The sequence below is a fragment of the Curcuma longa genome, unplaced genomic scaffold (genome assembly GCF_044706935.1).
Source record: "Curcuma longa cultivar G26 ecotype Majalengka, Jawa Barat unplaced genomic scaffold, ITB_CL_G26_1.1 contig_28588, whole genome shotgun sequence".
NCBI classification, from domain to species: Eukaryota; Viridiplantae; Streptophyta; class Magnoliopsida; order Zingiberales; family Zingiberaceae; genus Curcuma; species Curcuma longa.
The window spans coordinates 1-22,130 of NW_027433750.1; the positions used below are offsets into that span (position 1 = coordinate 1).

Genomic DNA, 22,130 nt, shown 5'->3' on the forward strand with positions numbered 1-22,130 from the left:
CAGGATCATCTGCAACTCTCCACTTCTTCATCTTCATTCCTGACTTGTCTTGGTTCGCCGATAAGCTTGTTTCTCTAAGTTCTTTGATCTGCAAACCGTAGCAGCAAAACATTCATCAATAGACACACTGATTTAATTTTTGCAAAAAGAAGATGAATATATAATGGTTAGAACAACTGCAGCAGTTGATTGTACCAAGTTTGATATATAATACAAGGCAAACGATATGGTGTAAGAATATGAAAAAGGAAATTAAAGAGAAGTTTATATCGTTTGTTGAGATCTGTGTTTATCGATCAAAATCAATTGCTTATCATCTGGGAAAGTGATGAATTTACCGTTTTCCCTGCAAAGACCTTTTTCAGATCAATGTTAGCCAATCTTGAATTAAGAACATCCTCCCCGGCCTATGAAAAGTTGAGTGGGTTAGTATACAATTGCAAATTGTCTTAGAAGCTATCCACCATTGTACCTCATACAAATGCGCCAAACGAAGGAGGACAGAACCATCATGTAGATCCTGAAGATAAAGATCTTGTTTGTTAAGAGAAGTGTTTGTTTAGAAATAAATGGGCATTTGATATAGCTACATCACACCTGAAGTGTGATAATTGCAACATTAGGCGGCAGATTGTAACCGTGATCCATCATGGTTGCGTTCATCACATGAGAGGACTTCCAACTTTCCTTATCCTACAAGAAATCAGAATGTCATCAGTGGAACAAAAGAAATAGGCTTGTCAACAAAAAGCATATTGTACCGCATGAGTGAATGCTAGAAGAAGAGGAGAGTAAATTTGTTGTCCAAAGGTTCGCCTCCAATGAGCTCCACTACCAAATTGATCAACACTCAAGTAGTAGTTCCCTCGTACCTATTATGCCATTAGTATTAGCAGAAATATAGGAATGAAAGCCCTACAGTAGAACTTTCTCTCAAATCAAAATCTGACTGAGCAGCAAAAAAAAGTAGCTTGAACAATAGAGGTAATAATCAAATCACTAAGCTGATGCCAGCAGGTCATGCATGAGCAGATAAGTGAATTAAATTAAAGTCACAACACAATCAAGAACGATTAACAGAGTAATGCCTGAAATATAATTTTGGTGAACAATGATAAGTTATTAAAGTTGTAGAATTTTCAAATACTCAGATGACTGTTCAAAGATGTAGAGAGGTCACTTAGGATCTTGTATGGCTTTATATCTGAACAGAGAAGTGGAGGGAAGGAAAATGCTGGTGGCTAACCTGGGCAGAACATTGTTGGGGCAAAAAACAAGAAAAACTGGCTACTTATTTGTTGTGACTGCTAATCAATTTAACCAACTATATCTCATGTCCTGGACGAATAAAATTACCAACTTGACAAGTGAAAGCATAAAATAGATAGATAGTCTAGATAATGCATACAGTTATCACTTAAAGTAGCAGTAGAAAGTCCAATAGACAGGAAATGACCATACCGTAAGACCCTCGCATGCATCATTCACACAAACTTGTTCATCAAGAGCTTCTGCAACGCCTCTTGAGTCATCATGCAATAAACGCCTTCCAAGTAGTGGTTGGTTAGAAGACAAAAAAAAAAGTAAATGAAACAAGTCCAGACAATTAGAAAGGAATTGGCAAATCAAAGGTTGGAACCTATGAAGCATAATTTCTATTTCCCCATCTTTAATGCTGGAACCTCCAACAGCACGGTCTACAAGGACTGAGAGTTCAGATTTACCATCTGTTGTGTATATTCCTAGGTTCAGCTGTAATTTAACAAAAAATTAATCAGGAAGAAGTATGCTATTTTAAACAAGTAAAGAAGCATGAAAATCTTCTAGTATTAGTAATCCAAGAATTTAAGGGTAGCTGTATTCTCACAAGGCCTCATGCATCACATTGAACCAGATATATGAAGATAATTTGTGATCCTTAACCTACCTCATATATTATATATTATATTTTTTACTTTATTTAATTTTTAGGTTTTGGTTGAGTCTATCAAGTGGACCTTGTGTTGAGGTTCGAGTTTAAAAGAGGCTCAATTTGGACATTAACCAATTTAAAATTCAATCAGATTTATATTAGGAACAAATTGGTTCAAAAATGTTATACTTGATTTAGTGGAGTTTAGGGTTGCTTAGTGTTATTTAAATCCATTTTTCTTCTCTCTCTGCATAACCCCCATCCTTGATTCTTCTCCACCCCTCTTGTCTCTTCGTGACACTGCACTACACCATCAATGCAAAGCCACCAATCGGAGCTGTTGTCCAGTGGCAGTTGTCCCTCTTATCTGGCAGCCCATAATCTTCCTCTCTCAGTCCCAACCTCTGCATTTGTTGCCTACCTCGGATGCAGCTGACCACAATGCAATCAGCCTGTGTGACCATTTCCTTCTAGAAAGTGGTATCACTGCCTCTCCCAGCAGCATCTCTGCCTTGCTTCTCCCTTCAGTCTCTCTCTCACTCACCATAGATCTCTCTCTTCGGGTAGATCAGTAGACGAAACAGAAAGGGTGGCACCAACTCCTCAGGTGACTAATGAGTAGATTTACCCCTTCCTCTCTTGATCTGAGTTCAGTGTGTTTTTCCCTTCAATCCCACTAGATCAGTTAGCAGCCTACTCCTACAGCTTGGCTAAGTGGCTCTTAGAGTTTCCTTTGTGTTGGATTGTCTATTCGTTACAAATCCTTAGTTTTTCTCCATTTTACAGCGATTACAGAAGTAGGATCTACCACTTCCTCTAGTTTGGAGTCAATCATTGTTCTGGTCATCCAACACTATAGTTTGGCGAGAATCCTTAATCCTTATTTATTTTGGCTTAACTATCAGAATTCATGCTTAAATTTCAGCAGCACTCATTCTTGCTCAGGATTGTGTCTAGTTGGGCTTGGGAATTTTGCTTGCTAGAGAGGGTAGAGTTGCATTTTGCTTTTAATCATTGTTATTTTGTTTAGGTAGGTTCATTTGTGTTGGCGTAGATCCATGGTTCTTGATAAGTGCATCCAGTAGGTTCATTTGCATTGGAATAACTTGTCTCCAGGATAAGTGCATCCAGTAGTAAATAAATACCGGGTAATAGTTTCCTGAAACTGGTTGAGTCACTTGAAGATTCCAATCTGCTCTATAATCTCGGACCTGAAACAATTCAATCAACAAAACATGATTATGGATATATTTTAAGATGTTAGCATAGTAGGTATACACACAGGGCACATGAACATTTGCAGTGTAAGCAATTACATAGAAGGTAAAGGTTTTCTATATAGTTTGTAGAATGCATATAAAGTTATTATTGTTCATGCAACAACTGCAATTACAACTTGACAAGCCATACTAACTCAAGGTGACAATTACAAGAGCAATTCTATAGGTAGTTATGTAGGTCAATCTAGTTGTTTATTTATTTTGATGCACCGCATCTTTAGTTATAAAATTGGTACACACTTACAAGGTAGATAAATTCATTACCTTAGGTCAAGACATAGTGGAAAGTGTCAATATAACAGTAGATGACTTTCTTGCAGATGTGGATTCCTATGGTCTGTAGCAATCTGTGGATCATTTTAGCAATCATATTGGCATTAACACTTCGATTGTACATCGTACATATGCTTGGGGTGACCTTTGTTAGTCATGTACGCATTGGAATGAACATGGGCACTACTCTCAATCCTAAAATTGAAGAGTGAAGAGGTCAACACCTAGAGTATATGGGTGTCTAACCATACTCATTCATGTTCACTTGTGATCAGTTACATCAGTTTGTAGTTGTAGTTGATATTATGGGTTTAACCATACTCATTCATGTTCACTTGTGATCATGTACGCATTGGAATGAACTTGGGACCGACTTGTGGTGTATAGCTGTGACGACCCACTGCAGGTGTAACAGACCATAGCCTGTGTGCAGATTATAGCAGTAATCCTTATGAAGAGTGGCGAACCATCGTAGCAAGACCTTTCCTATTCGTATATGATAGTATAGTGAAAAAGTAGCAGGTAAGAATTGCAACATGCTAAAAACACTCTTATCATTTCACTGTAAGCACAAAAGAGTAGAAACATAGGAATATTTCTCTATCATTATCTGCATAAGGAGTAGGATTGTGGAGTATACCCTCTTCAGAAAATCTCTTCCATTGGAATCTGTGTAGAATGTACTATTCGTGACCATATTTGTCGTCAATTGAGTAATGACTTCCTTCCCGGTGCCATCATCAGTAGGTATTGGTCCAATCTTCATTAAACGTGGTAAACAGTAGCAAAAGTTGATAACAATTCAATAAAAATAATAAAAAGGTATTAGTCAAAAATGCCATTATGAAGGTAAAGTACTAAACTAACCGTATATTCTATTTCTGCATGCTCCTTTTCTTTGTAAACTCTAATAACCTGAAACAACTCAAGTTTCAGCAAACATGAAATAGCCATAAGAAAAGAATCGTTAACTAGTTTAACTGTAAACTAATAATGAAAAGGAAACATATCAGCTCGGCATATACATGAGCAATATCTAGAAATACAGTGAATCTTAGAAAATTGAGAGTGTGACTAAAACTGGCGACATTTAAAAGATAGATTTTCATATTAATGATGTAATTCTTCTTCTTTTTTTGAGCTTTGGCACCTAAATGGCAAAATATCATGTCAACTTATCATAGAGGCATTTAGACACTATTTTTTACTGAGGAACATAGGAAAAGATCATTAACTATAGGGTATTTATATTCATATTATTTCCTGTGAATTTGGGGGGTCTAAATGACACAGATTCAAATTTTAATACAACACATCACAATATGGGTTTTTCTCACTCCAATAGGAAGAGATAAAGACAACTAGTCATATGTTTAAAAAAAATATGGTTCTATGTCATTCCTGTTTGATAGTGCCTTATAAACAATTGGATCGCAAAGGAAACCATTTATAATTAAATTACATATTTAACAATAAAATTACTCTTTTATTACAGTCTTGATATTTTATATGTAATTGAAGGATTTTAATAAAAAATAAAGCACATATCCCATTGCCTACAACGTCATCGTTGCCCACCCTCTGAACCTGTTGCCTGTCCACCACACCTGTTATTCATCCCTCTCTCTCCAAGCTACTCCTCTCTCCAATAGCTTCTCTCTTCTTCTCTCCCTTGGTCTTTCTTCTCTTCCTCTCTCTCCCTCTATGTTTTTGTCGCACAATGCCGCTCTCATGTCAGTGCCCAAGCATCTCGCATGCTGATTGATGGTGGGCAGTAAATTACACCCACACCAACCAACACGACTCAACATTTCAATCCTTGGTCTTCTTAACAATAATTATTATCTCCTTATCATGGATTAACATGCCCACTATTAATGATTTGAGTTTCTTTCCTCCCAGCAATTGTGAATGTAATTTAGGAAATGTATCCTTTAGTAGCATCTTCTTAGTAAAATTGAAATTTGGACCACCTGATAAATCCACGAGTTAAACTGTTGATGAACTTCATCCACCAGAGGCCCTTGTATAACCTTCAATGGTACCTGAGTACAAATATCCATGCAAGCCTGTTATGGTTAGTTTGGATAATATATAAACCCTTGGGACTAAAAGATACTTCAATTAACATACTGATCCTGATGAAGGAACTGGTGGTGCACCATTTGGCCTGAAAATATATGCTCCTGATGCCTAGGAGAAAAATAGTGCAAATGAAAAACAACAAACAATATGGTGTGATCACATCGTCTCATCAACAAAGCCAAAACATGTACTTGTCCATCTGCTTCATCTCCACTGCTCGCTTCATACCACAGAAAGCTTTGTGTTATGGGTATATCAATCTGATGCAAATATCCAACAAATAGATTAAAGCCATTTAACAAATCATAGGAGATATACATAAAATAACAGCATCCAAGACTGAGAATAAGCAATAACATCATCATAAACTAATATCCTCACACTGAAAAGGTAAAAAAGAGAATTAGTGGGCATGCCCATCATTGAAAGATGAGTTTTCAGTGTATAACATAGAAGAAGCTTTACAGAAAATTCAATAACTGGAAGACATTCTTGAAGTTCTAAGTAAATATAGATCCATGGAATTTATATTAGTTTTCATAAATCCTAATAGCTTCAGCTTCCAAAATACACCATCCATTAAAGCTGATGATGACATGGAAAAAGTAGCAAAGAAACTAAACAAGAGCGCAAAGCTTATAATTCATGCAAGCCTTATATGCAGAATTTCTCTTGTTTATACATTTATATAAGCGACTGACAAGAGGAAGACAGAAATTCATAGTGAAAACAATGTTCAAGATAACCTTTTGTGTTCTTATTGTTCCTACCAAAGATTCAAATAATCATCCTATGAAGGACTATTTAAGTTCAGCATATGAATACATGAGAATCTGACTATTCCTCAAGCAAGCAGTTATCAGATTACATGTCCAATCCTCCATTGCATGTTTCAGTTATGAACAAGAGATGCAATAAGAAGAGTCGATCACATAATTATTTAATAGATATGCTGAACTTCAGCATGACATTGCTAAACTAAAGAATCTGATAGCATATTGCAAAACAGTATAGTATTATGAAGAAGTGACAATGGGTCATTCTCGGACTGATCACGATTCCAAAAGAGCCATGCTAGGGCAAGACTCAAGACAGCATTGCAACATTCCCAGGCTCATCAAACTATTAATTTAATAATAAAAATTTGTCAAAATAATAAAAAATAATCAATAATGAAAAATATTAAAAAGGATTTATAGATATTTTTCAAAAATTTTGAAAGTAATATATTGAGATTTTTAAAGTTTTCAATTATTTTTTGTAAAAAGGACAATATAAAAAATTATATTAAAAAATAAATAATAATAATAATAATAATAGATGGACCGTACTAGATCACCATGGATTGTGCTTGGCTGGCATGCAGGTCATGAACCATGCCAAATCAAGTATGACACATGAGCCAAAAGACTAGGGTAGGCACGGGTAACAAAGCCTCCCCATGCTAGGCATGGCCCATGTCAGGTCAAGTTCCACCTGGCTGTACCATCAATGCATACCTATGGTATTTATGTATCTTTCTAACAAATTCTCAGTAATGAGTACAAATATGGTAATGAGTACAAATATAGATGAGAAACGTAGATGAGAAATGCAATCTTTTCATAAATATTAAAGACCTTGCTTTAAATTTTAAGCACGACTCATTCTTTAGATTTGTATTCATCTTATCCATTCTGCATGGTAATAAACCAACTGGAATATATATCTTTTATTATCCCTTAGGCATGACTTAGTTGACCATGCAAACATATCTACAGGCTTATATGTCGACATAAAAAGCAAACAAACAAAGAACCAAAAATTACTGTTTCAGTAAGAACAAGAACAAAGGGCAAAGAAATTATCGTTCAGCGAGCATAAGAGCTCAGTTATATATGAATGTTGAGAATGGTGCCTTAAAGAATCAGTACATTTGCAGGACAGAATTCAGCCAGCTATCATATTTGTATAAGATACATATATGTTAAAGCACCTAAAATGAGGACAGATTCCTCGGTTCAGATTTGGGTTATCAGAACCCATCGACATCCCTGCTCTATCATTCTATGTTGCTCATACAAGTAGATAGCAAAACTCTTTTATTGGAAAGGGAGCCTGATTAGGAAATTAAAACCTGACAACCTTTTAGCATTCAGATGACAATGGAGATGGCACATGAACATCTCGTGGAATTATGGTTAAAGAAAACGTTGTTTAAATGGAAACATACTTACTCCCGTTCTGTGATTTGTAACTCTTTTAAGTTGTCCAGTAGTTGATGAAAATTGCAATTTAAAAGGACCTGGCCCTATTTCAATGGTCTCATTCTCCAGAGTAGCATAACCAGAAGTGTATTCACTGTGAGCAACTTCTGGGTTCACAAAAAAAAAAAAAAAAAAAAAAGCAATCAGTAGCACTCTTCAATCATATATTTTGACCAATTGAAAGTAAAAGTATTACGGTCACGTCTAAATTAAACTTATTTCAAATACATCCTAGCAGAAAGCACATTGAATCAGATAAAAATACAGCACAATTGCATTACGGTCACGTCGAAGTAGTTATAGCTATTCATCTAAACTTAGAAAGCTTATTTGTTAGCCAATAATTCACTTTGTGGGACCAGATAAAGTTGCAATTTCCTCGACTTAAGGCTTGGCATGTGCATCAAGATCCTCGAAGCCCAAAATCATCCCTAATCAATGGCATGTGAGACTCAATGGTGGCTACACCATCACACATAGCTCTTTTCAACTCCTACATGCCTAAGATTAGGTCTTCCCTAATACCAATTAACACAAACTACTTAGATAAGGGAACTAAACCATTACCTTATCAAGCTCATCACTAGCACAAAATGTTTAAAACTGAGTTACTAGTGGCTAGGGCTGAGTATTTGGTTAAAACCGAACCGAACCGAATTAACCGAAAACCGAATAAACTGATTTTTTTCGAACCAACCGAACCGACCGAATTTTCTAATAAAAACCGAACAAACCGAACCGATATTTTATCGGTTAATTCGGTCGAAAACCGAATTAACATAATTTTTTAAATATTATGAAAATTTTACTAATTAATTAGGGATTTATAAATTTATTTACTTAAAATTTATAAATTATTTTTCTAGTTTGATTAATTCGGTTTATTTGGTTTAACCGAATAAGGAATTTTAAAATTAAAACCAAACAAAAATAACCGAATTAACCGATTTTTTTTAAAAAAAATAACTGAAATTCTGAAATAACCGAACTGAATTTTTTAATTCAGTCGGTTTAACCGAATTTTTGCTCACCCCTACTAGTGGTTGCTATTAAACCTACAAAATTTCTTTATAGCCACCAATTCACCATGTGAGACTAAATAAATGGTGTCTTGTGTAGTTTTAAAGAATTTTAAATATGTTGGATCTATTACTCAACAAGGAGATATTAATGAAGCTTATAAAAGATGATATTCATGCAAATAAATAGAGAAGTAACCAAACAAATTATAGTTTGATGAAGAGACTTTGGCTAATCACTCATCTAAAAGCTAAATTGTGTAAAAGAAGTAGTGATTTATATTTTTTTGGTTTAACATCCTTGCAAGTCAAGCTAGACTATGCTTATAAGGATTTGTTATTACATAGGGCAAGAAATGATGCAGACTTCCAACAAACCAAAAATGATAGCAATTTAAAAAATGTATAAAAGAATTGTGGCAGTAAACAAAGAAAATAAACCATCAGATATCATATTCCAATGTCTGAATAAGGGGTTAGAGGAGTTAATTAGGGGTTGTTGGTGTGAATAAAATTAATTAAAGCTGTGCTGGCATGTTTAAATTGTGATCTAGTGATGCTTAGATCCAATTTGGTTCCAATTTGAAGCTAGGTTGGCTATTGAGGAGTGTTGATGGAGCACCATAATAGTACAGTACGATCTCACATCGGAAATTTATGTGAGGACTTATATATGAGGATTTGTGCACCCTTTTATAGAACGAAAAATGATTCATTATCCTAATCTATTCTCCTAAAACTAGTGTCCAAGTTTTATCCAGTGAATATTGAATAATAGAAGCATAATATTAGGTATTGTCATTCTCAATGAGTAAAGAATAAGTGTGAAAAAATGGCTATTGAGGAGTGTTGATGGAGCACCATAATGTCGAAATTTATGTGAGGACTTATATATGAGGATTTGTGCACCCTTTTATAGAACGAAAAATGAGATAAAAGTATCCCAATTTATGTGAATAGAATTTTCATTAATTTAAAATGCTAATAAACATAATATTATGGATAGGTTTGTTGGAAAAGGTTTAACATCAACGCTGTGGCTATTGAGGAGTGTTGATGGAGCACCATAATAGTACAGTACGATCTCACATCAGAAATTTATGTGAGGACTTATATATGAGGATTTGTGCACCCTTTTATAGAACGAAAAATGATTCATTATCCTAATCTATTCTCCTAAAACTAGTGTCCAAGTTTTATCCAGTGAATATTGAATAATAGAAGCATAATATTAGGTATTGAAAAACAAATTTTTTATACTAAAACTTCCTATTTCATATCTTTAAAATTAAAACTATCTAATTTTAAACCCCATCATTCTCTCCCATGAAAAGAAGTTTAACATCAAGCAAGTTGTTAATATCTTTAATTTGGCAGTCCTTCTCAATGAGTAAAGAATAAAAGTAATGTCTTCTAAGTCTCACCCTCAAAGAATGTAGTTTGTGCATCATTTTTTCTTGTCTTCTAAGTCTCACCCTCAAAGAATGTAGTTTGGCTCAAAAAGAATAAGAATAAAATCAATCACAGAATGGTCCAAAATAAAATAAAGACAAATAGAAAAGCATGCCACATCAATAATACAATAGGCGGATAATTTAAAATCATTCATCTTGAATCGTAATTGAATATCAAAGTAAGGTCAAATATCTTCACATGCACTGAATATTGGACTAGACTTTGAGCAACCCTTATTCATTTCATTAATAGTCTTAGGCAAACACAGGCTAAGTTGCTTGCCTAAGGTCAATAGAAGAGGCCTTATGTGGTTGTTGAGCTCATGCAGTACCTAAGACCTACATTCTGGCAATCAAGCAGACTAATTGACACTTGGCCTCAATTTTCAAAATCTCGAATCGTGCCAAAGTTTCAATTTTTGACTGGAATGATATTGTTTTAGTGTCGTGCTAACATTCCAATGCATGGTGTTGATGGTGAATTGGAGGTTGAAGGAGGAAGAGATGAAGCAAAAGAAGATATTGTCTATGCCAACTAATATCGAGTTTTAGTATCTTATACAGTTCGACCATTTCACTTAGTGCAGTATGAGATTTCAAACCATACTTACAGGCGACCACCATGAGGAAAATTAACTAGCCCAACTCATCCTAGAATTGTTATATGATAAGTACTAGTGATCCCATAAAACCTTAGAAGCCCAAAAAGACAATCTTAACCCTAACCCTAACAAAGTGAAATGTCGATATAAAGTTTTGGCATAGAACTAACTCATAAATGAAGATGCTTATTTTCCAACTCCATATAGTGATATGAGGACACAAAATAACAAATGGCGCGCTGCATTCTACCCGTACCCACATCTGATGACACATGAGAGCACACTAGTAGTTTACATATTTTCACCAAATGTTGGGATAAATCATGCAAAATTAGCATATTAGGAGTTGCATGTCAAGAAGGTCTTCACCTAAGTGCTTACAAAGTTACATAGGTAACTTGTAAATCCCAAAGAGATGTCCAGTCCCTATCGTGATAGGTCCCTACATTGACAATATAAGGTATGATGTCCTTCCCGTGAGCATTGTGCATCTCAATCTAAGTCCATATATATGACCTCTTATAGTCATTATGGAAGAGATATGTCCTAAAATAGAATAAAATGTCAAATTGTAGCCAACCAAACTTAATGAGGCTGAAACAAAGCCCAACGCCCAAAGGATTTTAAAACAAAACCTATTACCCTATTACTGCACCAATGCAAGAGGAAGAACATTCAGTAGGGATGGTAAACAAGAAGAGACATTGCATGTGGTCAATAAACTGATGTTGCATGTGATTAATAAACCTTACCCTGAAAGAGCTCAAGCTGTAACAAAAAGGATAAGTATGCATTCATAGTATTAACAAGGGCAATGATTCAATCGCTACAAAAATTTAGTATACAAGGTAAATATATTCCTAATATAATAATAAGAAAGTAAAATTTGATGCCAGGCACAACCTATATACTTTAGTTACCACTTCATTTAATATAATGGTGTATTCGAATATTTCACATTTCATTTAAAGAATTTTCCTGCTCTGCCTGCATAAATCCAAACTTCAAAAGGAAAAATGTGTAAAAGCTTATTATAAAATTTGAAATAGAAAGTAAAGCAAAGATAAGCAGTTAGCAGGTACGAAATCTACCTTTTTGAGAATCTTTCGAAATGAAGTAAGTGTTCCATCCAATTGGAGGGATAGAAACTTGAAAAATTAGCCAATACTTTGGTGTTTCTTTTGGCGAGACTCCAAGATAAGCCTCAACATATAGTCTTCTCAGATAGCTTGTTACATTGTCCACCTCTACAAGTTGTGTGGCAATAGAGTTTCCATCGGAATCCCACACAGCAAGTTTGTCATCATTCACCTGATACAAGGAACAATCTAAACAACAAACCAGAAAGTATCTTTTCTGAATGCACAAGTATTATATATTTGACCAGGCAATTGAAAATTGCAAATATGCATCAACTATAATTAAGCAGGTCCAATCAGACAGTGCAAAATCAAAATTAACATACAAATGAGGTCTTGACAAGCTATGATTATCCAAAATATTTGAGTAAAGCTTTAAGGTTTCTTTCCAGTGCCTAGTTTTATTGGACGGCCTGTACAAGATTATTTCAGCAATAACCAGCATACATAAGTGTCGGTGCATCATTGATGGTGAAAGTCCATTCACATGGTTCGTCGTGTTGATTGCTGCTCCCATGGAGATCCCATGGTTCAACATGGTGGTGGTGGTGGTGGTGGTGCATCATTGATGGTGAAAGTCCATTCACATGGTTCATCGTGTTGATTGCTGCTCCCATGGAGATCCCATGGTTCAACATGGTGGTGGTGGTGGTGGTGCAGAAATTAAAGAAAATAACACATGTACCAAAACTAATCTTTAGGGGCTTAATTATTTTTTTGTCTAGAAAAAATAGAATAAAAGATAATTGTTCTCTCTTTAACATAATCACTTTTTACACTCAGACATTCCAATTCATTTCTGATAATTATACAAACTACTGTGTTAGTCTCAAGAAAGAGCATCAGAAACAACTCATTGCAGTTAGTTCACTAAACAACGAAATAGCAATACAGATTAGTATTCCATGAGTACAAAAAAAAATAAGTTACAAATGTCTAAGATAAATAAGAAACAGAAGAAAGTTCTAACGAGTCACTTTGAGATTGCCATAATCACCAAAAGTTAGCGCAAATACATTCACTAAGCAAAGCCTATCTAGATGATGAGAAGTCCATGATCACTAGACACCGTCCTTGAATGCTACTAATTTCAAACTACCAAATACAAAGATAGGTTAATGACAACAAACCAATTTAACTCTCTTTTATCAACTGGCCTCTATTTTGTAGATCTATACAAGAATAAATGAAAAAGGATTTTATGATATCATCAATATAGTTAGATAAATATACTTACAGGGATCCTGACAAAGTCAGTTTGATACCATCCCAGGGGGTTATATGCCACTACCACCTGGAGAAAAACAATGAGAATACCCCTCAATGTTTAATTCAGAAAATTCAGATCCTTTCTAATCTCACAACAAAGGAGATCAATGTTTGATTTTGCAAACCCAAATCCTTTCAAAACTCATGACAAAGGAAAAATATGTTTGACTTACTAAGCTTTTCTCCTCAGAAATAACTTTTTCAGTTGCAGGGCAATAGCTTATGTTCAACAAGTTGCACTGCCAAATTAAGAAGACATTGAACAAATTGAGAGTAAATTAGTAACTACAATCAATATCAACAGAAAAGTAATAGTTACACTGTATACATAGGCTCTTAACTTGATGCTTAATTTACAATACCTACTATCCATTCTAACCCTCCCTTCAAGCTGGACTATCCATTCTAACCCTTCCTTCAAGCAAGAGCATAGATATTGTTCATGTCTAATGTTACACAACAACAACAACAACCAAGCCTTATCCCATTAGGTGGGATCGGCTAATGATCTAACGTTACCAAAAATAACAACTAAGTCTTATCTCACTAAGTGGGATCGGCTAATAATCTAATGTTACACAAAAAAAAAAAAAGGATTCCGCTCAAAATTTCAATAAATATATTTGTTGTGGATCATCCATGTGAATATGTAAGTTAGGGGGTGTGTCTGTAATATCTCATCTTTGTTAATAGCATATAAAGTTAGTGAGGGGTCACCTAGGGTACTCTAATATGGAATATTTTCCCCTTCACATGGTATCAGCGTGGCTTCCAATCCGAGGATAGTCTCATCCAAGGATTGAAATCTTGAGTCGTATCGCTCGATACCAGCGAAAAATTTCGTTCCGCCAGTGGACTGACACCGGCACAGGCGTTCCGGCAGGGAAACCGTCATCTGGATCCGGCGACGCCTCCGAAGGCGTCGCGCGGGCCAAGCGCGCCCTCGGTTGCGCGTAGCCAGTCGCTCGGTCGGCTTTTTTTTCTCAATTAGGTTTTAATAAGGTTTTAATAATCAACTCCTAGCTATAGTTGAGGATAATTTAAAGAGGCTTAAAATTATCCTATTATTTTTTAAAAAAATATTTTATTTTTCATTTTTAAATGTTTAGATTAAATTTTTTTATTTTAGTTAATATATTTTATATTTTAAAAATACCGAAACTATACCAACACGATACGATACGGTACCGAAACTATATAGTCCCGGTCCGGGACCGAAACTTCGACACGACTCGATATTTTAAACCTTGGAGACTAGGAATAAAAGTTTTGGTAGAAATGTAATTTAATTTGTTTGATGTTTATTTTATAATTTGATCTATTAACTAATCTGACTCCACTAAAAACAGGATTATTTCTTTCCTTTAGTATTAGGAATTGAATTTTAAGCTTTTATAAGTTTTTAGATTTATGGTTTTTTGTTCATTAAAGGAAGTCTTTAAGTGGTTAACTGCTTATTTAAAATTATAGAGGATGCATGAGAGATTAGAGGACAGCATATTTAATCTCCACTGCAAGGAAAAACTATTTAATCTCCATTGTTAAGCCCATTTAGTCCCTAGAAAATAGATTTCTTTCATGGGGTATTTGCATATGTTTGTCTGCTTCCAGATTGAAAAACCACAGTAAAGAAAAACAACATGTTCATACCCAACTAACCTCTTTGCAAATGCGATGGATGACTGTCACAGATTCATAATAATGAAAAACAGAGCATCTAACCTGACTAAAATTCACTGCTGCAGATGCACAATAGTTTCTCGAACTAGTTATGCAAGAAAGAGCCAAGTCAATGGACTTTTCAGCCTATAAGAGGTGGATCAAGTTTTAATGTTAGGAAGAGAAAAAGTTTTTTTTTAAAGTAATAGGAAAGATAATGTATTTTCAAATTCCATGAACCTCCGAAGCACCAGAAGAAAGGCGTTTTGCATAGTCATTAGTTGTATGCTGTTTTGCTGTTCCAGTGACAGCATCATGATGCTGAGCGATCCCCAGGGCTTCTCCTAAGCTTAAGGTAGATAGATTAGATGAGGTCCTCCCTGCCAAAAATTCAATCTGACGTGCTGCCTATAGAAATTTGTTATATCATAGTTCAAATATATACATGACCTCTGGTGATCAAATGTTATAAGCAGTATAATCCTACCAGATAATATCCACTTAACATGCGGATATAACGCTTTAATGAAGGGCGGCTAGTAAAGTACCCAGTCCAATAAGCATTTTGTGAATCTGCATATCTGTGAACAGTAATGCAACTAACATTAAAATTATTATTTATTTAAGGGTTTATTGCAAAACAATTCCCAGCCTTACCATTTTAGACAAATTATTTCCACATTTCAATTTTAGCAAATCTATCCTAATCTATTTTTAAACTCATTGCACAATGTACCCAAACCACTTTTAACCATCTCCACCTTTCAATTTCAACATATCTAACCTAATCTATTTAACCCTTAAGAATTCCATCTCACCATTAGATATATCATCCATTTACCATTAAATTGGGACATGGAACCTCAAAATATGATAATTTTTTAAGTATAATAATCTTGGCTTGCTTGGCTAAAAATTAACTAATTCATCTTATTGTATCAATTAATTATTGAAAAAATAAATTAATTGATCGCATATAAGATGCCATGTCATTACTTAACAAAGTGGATGACAAATTAATGGCGGGGTAACAATTGCTCAAGAATAAAAATTGGTTAGTCTATTAAAATTAAAAGGTAGGAAGAACTTGTTAGAAATTGTAAAGGTTGCAATATACCTTGCAATTAACTCATCATTCATATGAAAGTGGTAAGTGAAGAATGCTTACGGGAAGTAGTCATCAGTTTTCAGCGGCCAAGATCCATTTTCAGCATTTTTTGCATCAGTGTAAATAGATGGAGTAGAATATAATGCATGAACACGACCATCCTGTGCTAACTTGTATTAGATCACTGAGAATCAATATTAGTTTCTAACAAAAACAAGTATTGGATCTGATTAATTTGGCAGAAATTAGATGTTATGTACAAAATTTAATAAATTTATGAACTATATGTTTTTGGACAGTAGATAGTGCAAATGCCATATAAGCAACAGTAAATGAGCATCAAAATGCATTACATACTGGTTAACAGCCCATATCATGCAGTGAATGTTTTTAAATGCTAATGAAGGTTGAGAAGGCTTCATGCCATGATTTTTCTGCTAGTTTTCCAGGTATGACAAAACATATTCATTATTAGAACAGTATTTTTAATTAAAATAATAATAATAATTGTTCTAGGACATTGATTTGTACACTACAGGTTTATGAAACCGCAGCACCTTAATGATATGCAGCTTGATTCAGTAACACAAAATAAATAGGTAGCTATTAAAAAGATAATAAATTCTGACAGTGAAGCAAAGAAAATACATCATCTTAAAATAAATTGTTTTTTATATTTTATTTTTACTTGCCTAAAATGTACTTTTATTCTATTTGCTTTAGATCTGGTGTTTAATTTAATTTATTTTTTTAGTTTTACTGTTCCAACATACTAAATTTATTTTGTTCGAGTCTTATGAGGCCAGATTATCCTAAAGCTTACCAAGAAGGCCTCTTTTTTTATTCATTAAAGCAAGTAATTATTTTATATTTCTTTTCTTCTTTCTCACAAAATAACCAACCAAGTCATGCAACTCCATGATCAAATGGTACAAGTTTAATCTAGTTCTCAACCTTGGATTTGCCTATGTTCCTTGCTTGTTAGCTTTCTCCAGTATACAATTTAACCATGTCTCAAAGGTCCCTTGACACTCTCCCAAAGCAGGCAATATTAGACACAACTTGATCGCATGACCCAACTCAAGCTGAAATATGATTAAGAAATGCCCGAAAAGTGACACGATGCAACCCAAATATATAAATGGATTTGACATGAATTGACTCATTTATGAAGATAATTCATTTCAAAAAATATTAACAATTTTTATGTGACATAACTTAATTCATTAAAGAGCTTAGTTAAACCTTAGAAGAAAAAAATTGATAAATATATACTTAAATGACAATTAATTTGACACATATTGTCAAGTGGGTCGGTTGATGGATTTCAACAAGTCACTGTACATATCACATCCTCCTCTCCCTACCCTTGAATTTCAATGAGGTAAGTTGTCACCATCACCTCCTCTCCTTTGTCTTCTTTTTTTATTCCACTTCTCCTCATAACTAGTGAGACCAACATCATGTGCCAACTCACCATTACAGAAATCATAACAGTTTCATTCTAACCGAGGATCAATATCCCGCTCAGAATGAAACATTAAACCTTGTCCTAGTTCACAGACTCTCTTTCCTAATTTTAGTTATCAAACTAGTCAGTAATCTTATGCTGGCAATGATGAGAGGCAATGACTCCACTGATGTTGGAGATGTTCATGCCGTGCATGAGAATCTTACAAATTCAAACTCTAATATGGAGGGCAAGGTCAGGATCATAAGAACTAGATTGGTAATCTAGGAAGTTTAAAAGAATTTGTTGAAAAGTTACTTGCTGAAATGACAAAAGGAAATAGTTAGATACAAATGGACAACTCTATTCACATCAACCCAACAAGAACATCACCAAGAACTAACCATCCTGACTCACTAAACCAACCAATGCTTATAGAAGAATTTAGGTAAATTTTATAGAGCTCGTAATACCATTATGATTCAGCATTTGAGCATGAAAATAGCTATAAATTGAACTAAATTTACCGACAGAGAAAGATGGAAACAGACAAACTATGAAATACAACAGTGTGCATTTCTATATATTTTTGAAATGTCAGAATAAGTCTTTTGTGGTTATCAAAATTAGGAGTTGCATGAATGTGATGTTCATTTATACAATTATTATGATACAAGTCAACTGAAACTCATCCTCACACATAAGATGTTGCTTGGATATATCAACCTCTTTATCAACCATAGGATATGCTTGGGTTCATCCAAAAACTGAAAACCATAATGACAAAATATGGTGTTCTTCTCATGAATGTTGTGTATATAATTCTTGGACTTGGTTATGTAACCTCTTTTCTATCATACATGATGAGAGGCAAAACTGCATATGCTTTTAAACACAACAGAAAAAGTATTAAACTCAACCATGTGAAACCAAAACAAAAAACCAAGCTACAAAAAACACCTTCGCTATTGTGAAAGCAAGCTTCTTATCTCCTCACTCAAATATGCTGTGGCGTTTTTATCTCACTCAAAAAAAAGGGAAAGGAAAAACTAAGAAATAAATCAGGTTGACCATTATCAGGTCAATTTAGCATTAATTTTTAATAAAACAATGAGAAAAAACTTGTACGTCAAGAACTGTGCTTGATCAAATAAAGGAGCAACTATAGTGCAAATTTGCAAGTTCTTGACAAAAAGTGCTTATTAAATTACAAGTGATTTTACCTTGTTGACATAATGGATCAGCTTGTCCATTTGCTTAAAATAAGCTTCTGCATATTGATACTTAAAGTCATCACCCATAGTCCACATGATATGATTTGTCCTTGTCACATTAGCCTAAAGTATTGATTGAAATAAGGCTCCCATAATGTTTACTGATATTAAACTCATAAAAATACAAAATATAATGTTGTAACTAGTAACTGCAAACACAGTGGACAATAGCTTCCTTGTCTAGAAGAAACAGGGAGGGGATCTAAAACAAATATTTTGTAATGGAGAAAGGAAGTAGCATCCTAGCATACTTGAGTCATAGCAGCATCAATGAAGTCATTTACACGTTCTTCAACATTGTAATCAAAAATAAGAGGATCATCCTGCAATGTTTTGTCTAGATAATAAGAGATTGTTATTAACTTTTAATGTATCGAATTTCTGGACTGAAAATTCTTACCTGCACTGGTATGGGGGTGCTGTCATCATCAGTTATATCAAAGCTAAACCCACTTGGAGCACTATAGTGGACAGGAAAGGCATTTGCAAAAATCTGGGGCAACACTATGTCAAAATATAGTAAAAGAAACAAACCTTTAAAGCAGAAGGGAAGAAAGTCAACCTGTGAAGAAGAACCAAATGTTCTTGATCCTTGCCATATAACTTCAAGAGATTTGTCCAACTTACGCTTTTTCCTGTCTTGGTAATCAATCCTTGCAAAGTGTACAGAATCAAAACCAAGCTGCAAAAGAAATAATGCAAAGATGGTGTAGTTTTTCTATGAAAGTTGCATATCTCAAGTAATAATAGATAATCTATAGCTTCTTAATTCTAACATGTAAATTTTAGGACTGGCCTCCAAAATATAGTAAAACAAATGTCATTTCTTGAGTTAATAGCCATCATCATTATTATCAGCTTCTTGAAAATCCATATTGAAAACCGAAAATGCCCTATCCACCAATCCACTGAATGAATAAAGAAATCACTTATGCACCAAACTTAGCATGACTGGAATAGAAAATTAATACAAGAATTGAAAAGTACAAAATATATGGCTAGATATGGTTAAAATCTTTTTGTGATCAAGCAACTAAAAAGGGAAAAATTTTAGAGATAAATAGATCAAGAGAGATCCTTTGGCAGAGCTCCCAGATTTCAGACCATTCATATGAACTCTAAACCATTGTTAAGCACGACTGGTTTTGACCATTCCACCAAGGAGCGGTGTTAATCAAGGGATCACTGCTGCTCTGGCAATCAAAAATAATGAATCTTTTGAGCTATTTAAGTATCATAGTTTGATCATTTGAAACATTATTTTTTGTGAACTTTGTAGATTTCAGGATCTAATTTCTTGCATCTTTACAACTTACAAGGACTACGCGAGCATGATTTTTCATTATTATTGTGCTTGCTTGATTAAGGTTATGAAGTTGTTAAACTTGTATCTTTGTTATTTGTCTTAGGGTTTGTGCAAAATGAAACTTTGACTTTTATAATTAAATCTTTAACCATTCAAAATACCTTTATTAGTCTCAAAGCAAACCTGTGGGAATTTGTTTAAAATTTTGTTGTCTGTGGATTGGAATGATGGCTTGTTGATTCATAGAAATCTATAACTACTTTCAATTGGTTTAATTTGACGCCACCAATGGTATGCAACTAGGTTTGGTAAATTCCTCTAGAATACAATGAGGTTGTCTACTCTACTACAACTTGCACTGTCAAGGAAGAGTTTGTGGCCCATTCGATTATAAAACAAGATCACCAAAATCTTCCCAATGGAATTTGTAAATCAAGTGGTAGGAGCTTCATCTACAGGGAGGAAGATAGGAGCTTCATCTACCGGGAGAAAGAAGGTTATTACAAGAGAGAGGACTTGCCACTTGCTTGGTGTTTTTAATTGACTTTAAGTGAATCTACTCAGCCTGCTCTGGCCCTTATCTAGACCAATCTACACACTTAATTGGGTTGTCTCTTGTGTTGCACACTTCTTGGTTTAATCTATGCCCTTGGATTGGACTATTCAGCGATAAACACACTGGTTCACCTAGACTTGTTGGTTTGCACCACTTTGGTTGGATTTTGACCCACTAGCGCATAGAAATAGTCAACTTTTTGTCCATCTCATGTGGTGGCTCAGGAGTATAGCTTCCTAACAATAATTTAATACATGGCTCAACATGATTTATGCACGTCAACTAATCCTAGAATTTTTTTTTTCCTTGGCTTTTCCCCATGACTACCTAGTTCATAATCTTCTTTGAAGTTCCACAAACTAGTAAATGAAAGATTAACTAATCAAGCCTTGACTACATATTAATGAATGCAATGGTTTTATATGTTGAAAGGAAGAAAAAAAGGGTATCGAAAATAATAAAAAGAGTGCATTCAACAAACAATTCCAAGATTTGATATACTGAAGTAAAACTCAAATTCCTAATACATAATACACGTAGAAAACAAATATACCAAACACACACCTTCATAATGAAGTTGGCATACAGAACTTAACATTTGATAAACTATAAGATCAGAATTTGTACAAGTACATCCTACATTTAATATCACTAGGAGATAGATCTCTAGAAAGCATAGTTGCATGATAAGCACCATAAGAAAAGCCTTGGGATGAGTGGTTAATAAATGCTAGCGTTCCACTTTCCATACAAAAAAACATACTAATTTTTCATTTTCCATGTGGAATAACTTAACGAGTTTCCAAATTGATTTTTGTGTGTGCAGCAAGCACATTCATGAGTGTATTTGTGTGTATGTATGTCTGAGAGGGAGGGGGTTGTACGCCACCTCTACTCCTAGCAAGTAAGCCTGTACAGCAGAATGACCAAAAGGATCTATTTGCCATCCAGCACGAGGAGCCTTGTTAAATTGTTTCTTGATCATCTGATGGCCAAGAGTTGTTTGATCAATCATATCAATGTAATGCACTGTGGCTTCATCATGCATACACCAGCCACCATTTCTAAAACATGATTTTAAAGAATAAGGATGCTGAGTATAATAGCTATAACCAAACTACAGATGAGTTCAAGTACATACATAAACTCTAACTGTCCAGAATCAACAAGTTTTCTCACTATTTCTTGAGTTTTATCACTTTGCTCTCTCCACCATCTTTGGAAAAAGGCCTGGCAATGCAAAAGACAATGAGAATTATAACCAGTCCAGAAATTTGAAACATTTAAAGATATACAAAAAAGATAGAATATCGAGATAAATCCAAGGTACTATTTATAATATCCTATTTGATTGTTAAAGGTGAAACTTTAGTTCGCTTCCAATTCAATCAGTCTTACTAGAACAAAAGAATCTGAATGGGGAAGCCAGTTCTATTGCTGCACAAGGGTCATGCTGGGTCTCCAAGAACTGGCAAATACAACCTCACCTGATTCTGTA

At 34.5% G+C, this 22,130-nt stretch overlaps 1 protein-coding gene across 1 annotated transcript; it reads right to left on the minus strand.

Annotated features, from left to right (window-relative positions):
• Positions 1 to 16: 16 nt before the first annotated feature.
• Positions 17 to 21,862, minus strand: LOC141819313 (alpha-mannosidase-like; the record flags this gene model as incomplete). Its single annotated transcript, XM_074706649.1, is given in 27 exon segments — positions 17 to 88; positions 339 to 407; positions 473 to 520; positions 598 to 693; positions 762 to 872; positions 1,462 to 1,546; positions 1,640 to 1,752; positions 3,058 to 3,123; positions 4,106 to 4,225; positions 4,333 to 4,380; positions 5,439 to 5,510; positions 5,599 to 5,658; positions 5,742 to 5,810; positions 7,767 to 7,903; positions 11,963 to 12,182; positions 13,248 to 13,304; positions 13,453 to 13,518; positions 15,002 to 15,085; positions 15,179 to 15,346; positions 15,426 to 15,519; positions 16,107 to 16,207; positions 18,720 to 18,833; positions 19,022 to 19,093; positions 19,171 to 19,263; positions 19,333 to 19,452; positions 21,522 to 21,696; positions 21,774 to 21,862. Coding segments are annotated over 27 exon segments (2,619 nt in total), but the record flags the coding sequence as incomplete, so codon positions are not given.
• Positions 21,863 to 22,130: the final 268 nt, after the last annotated feature.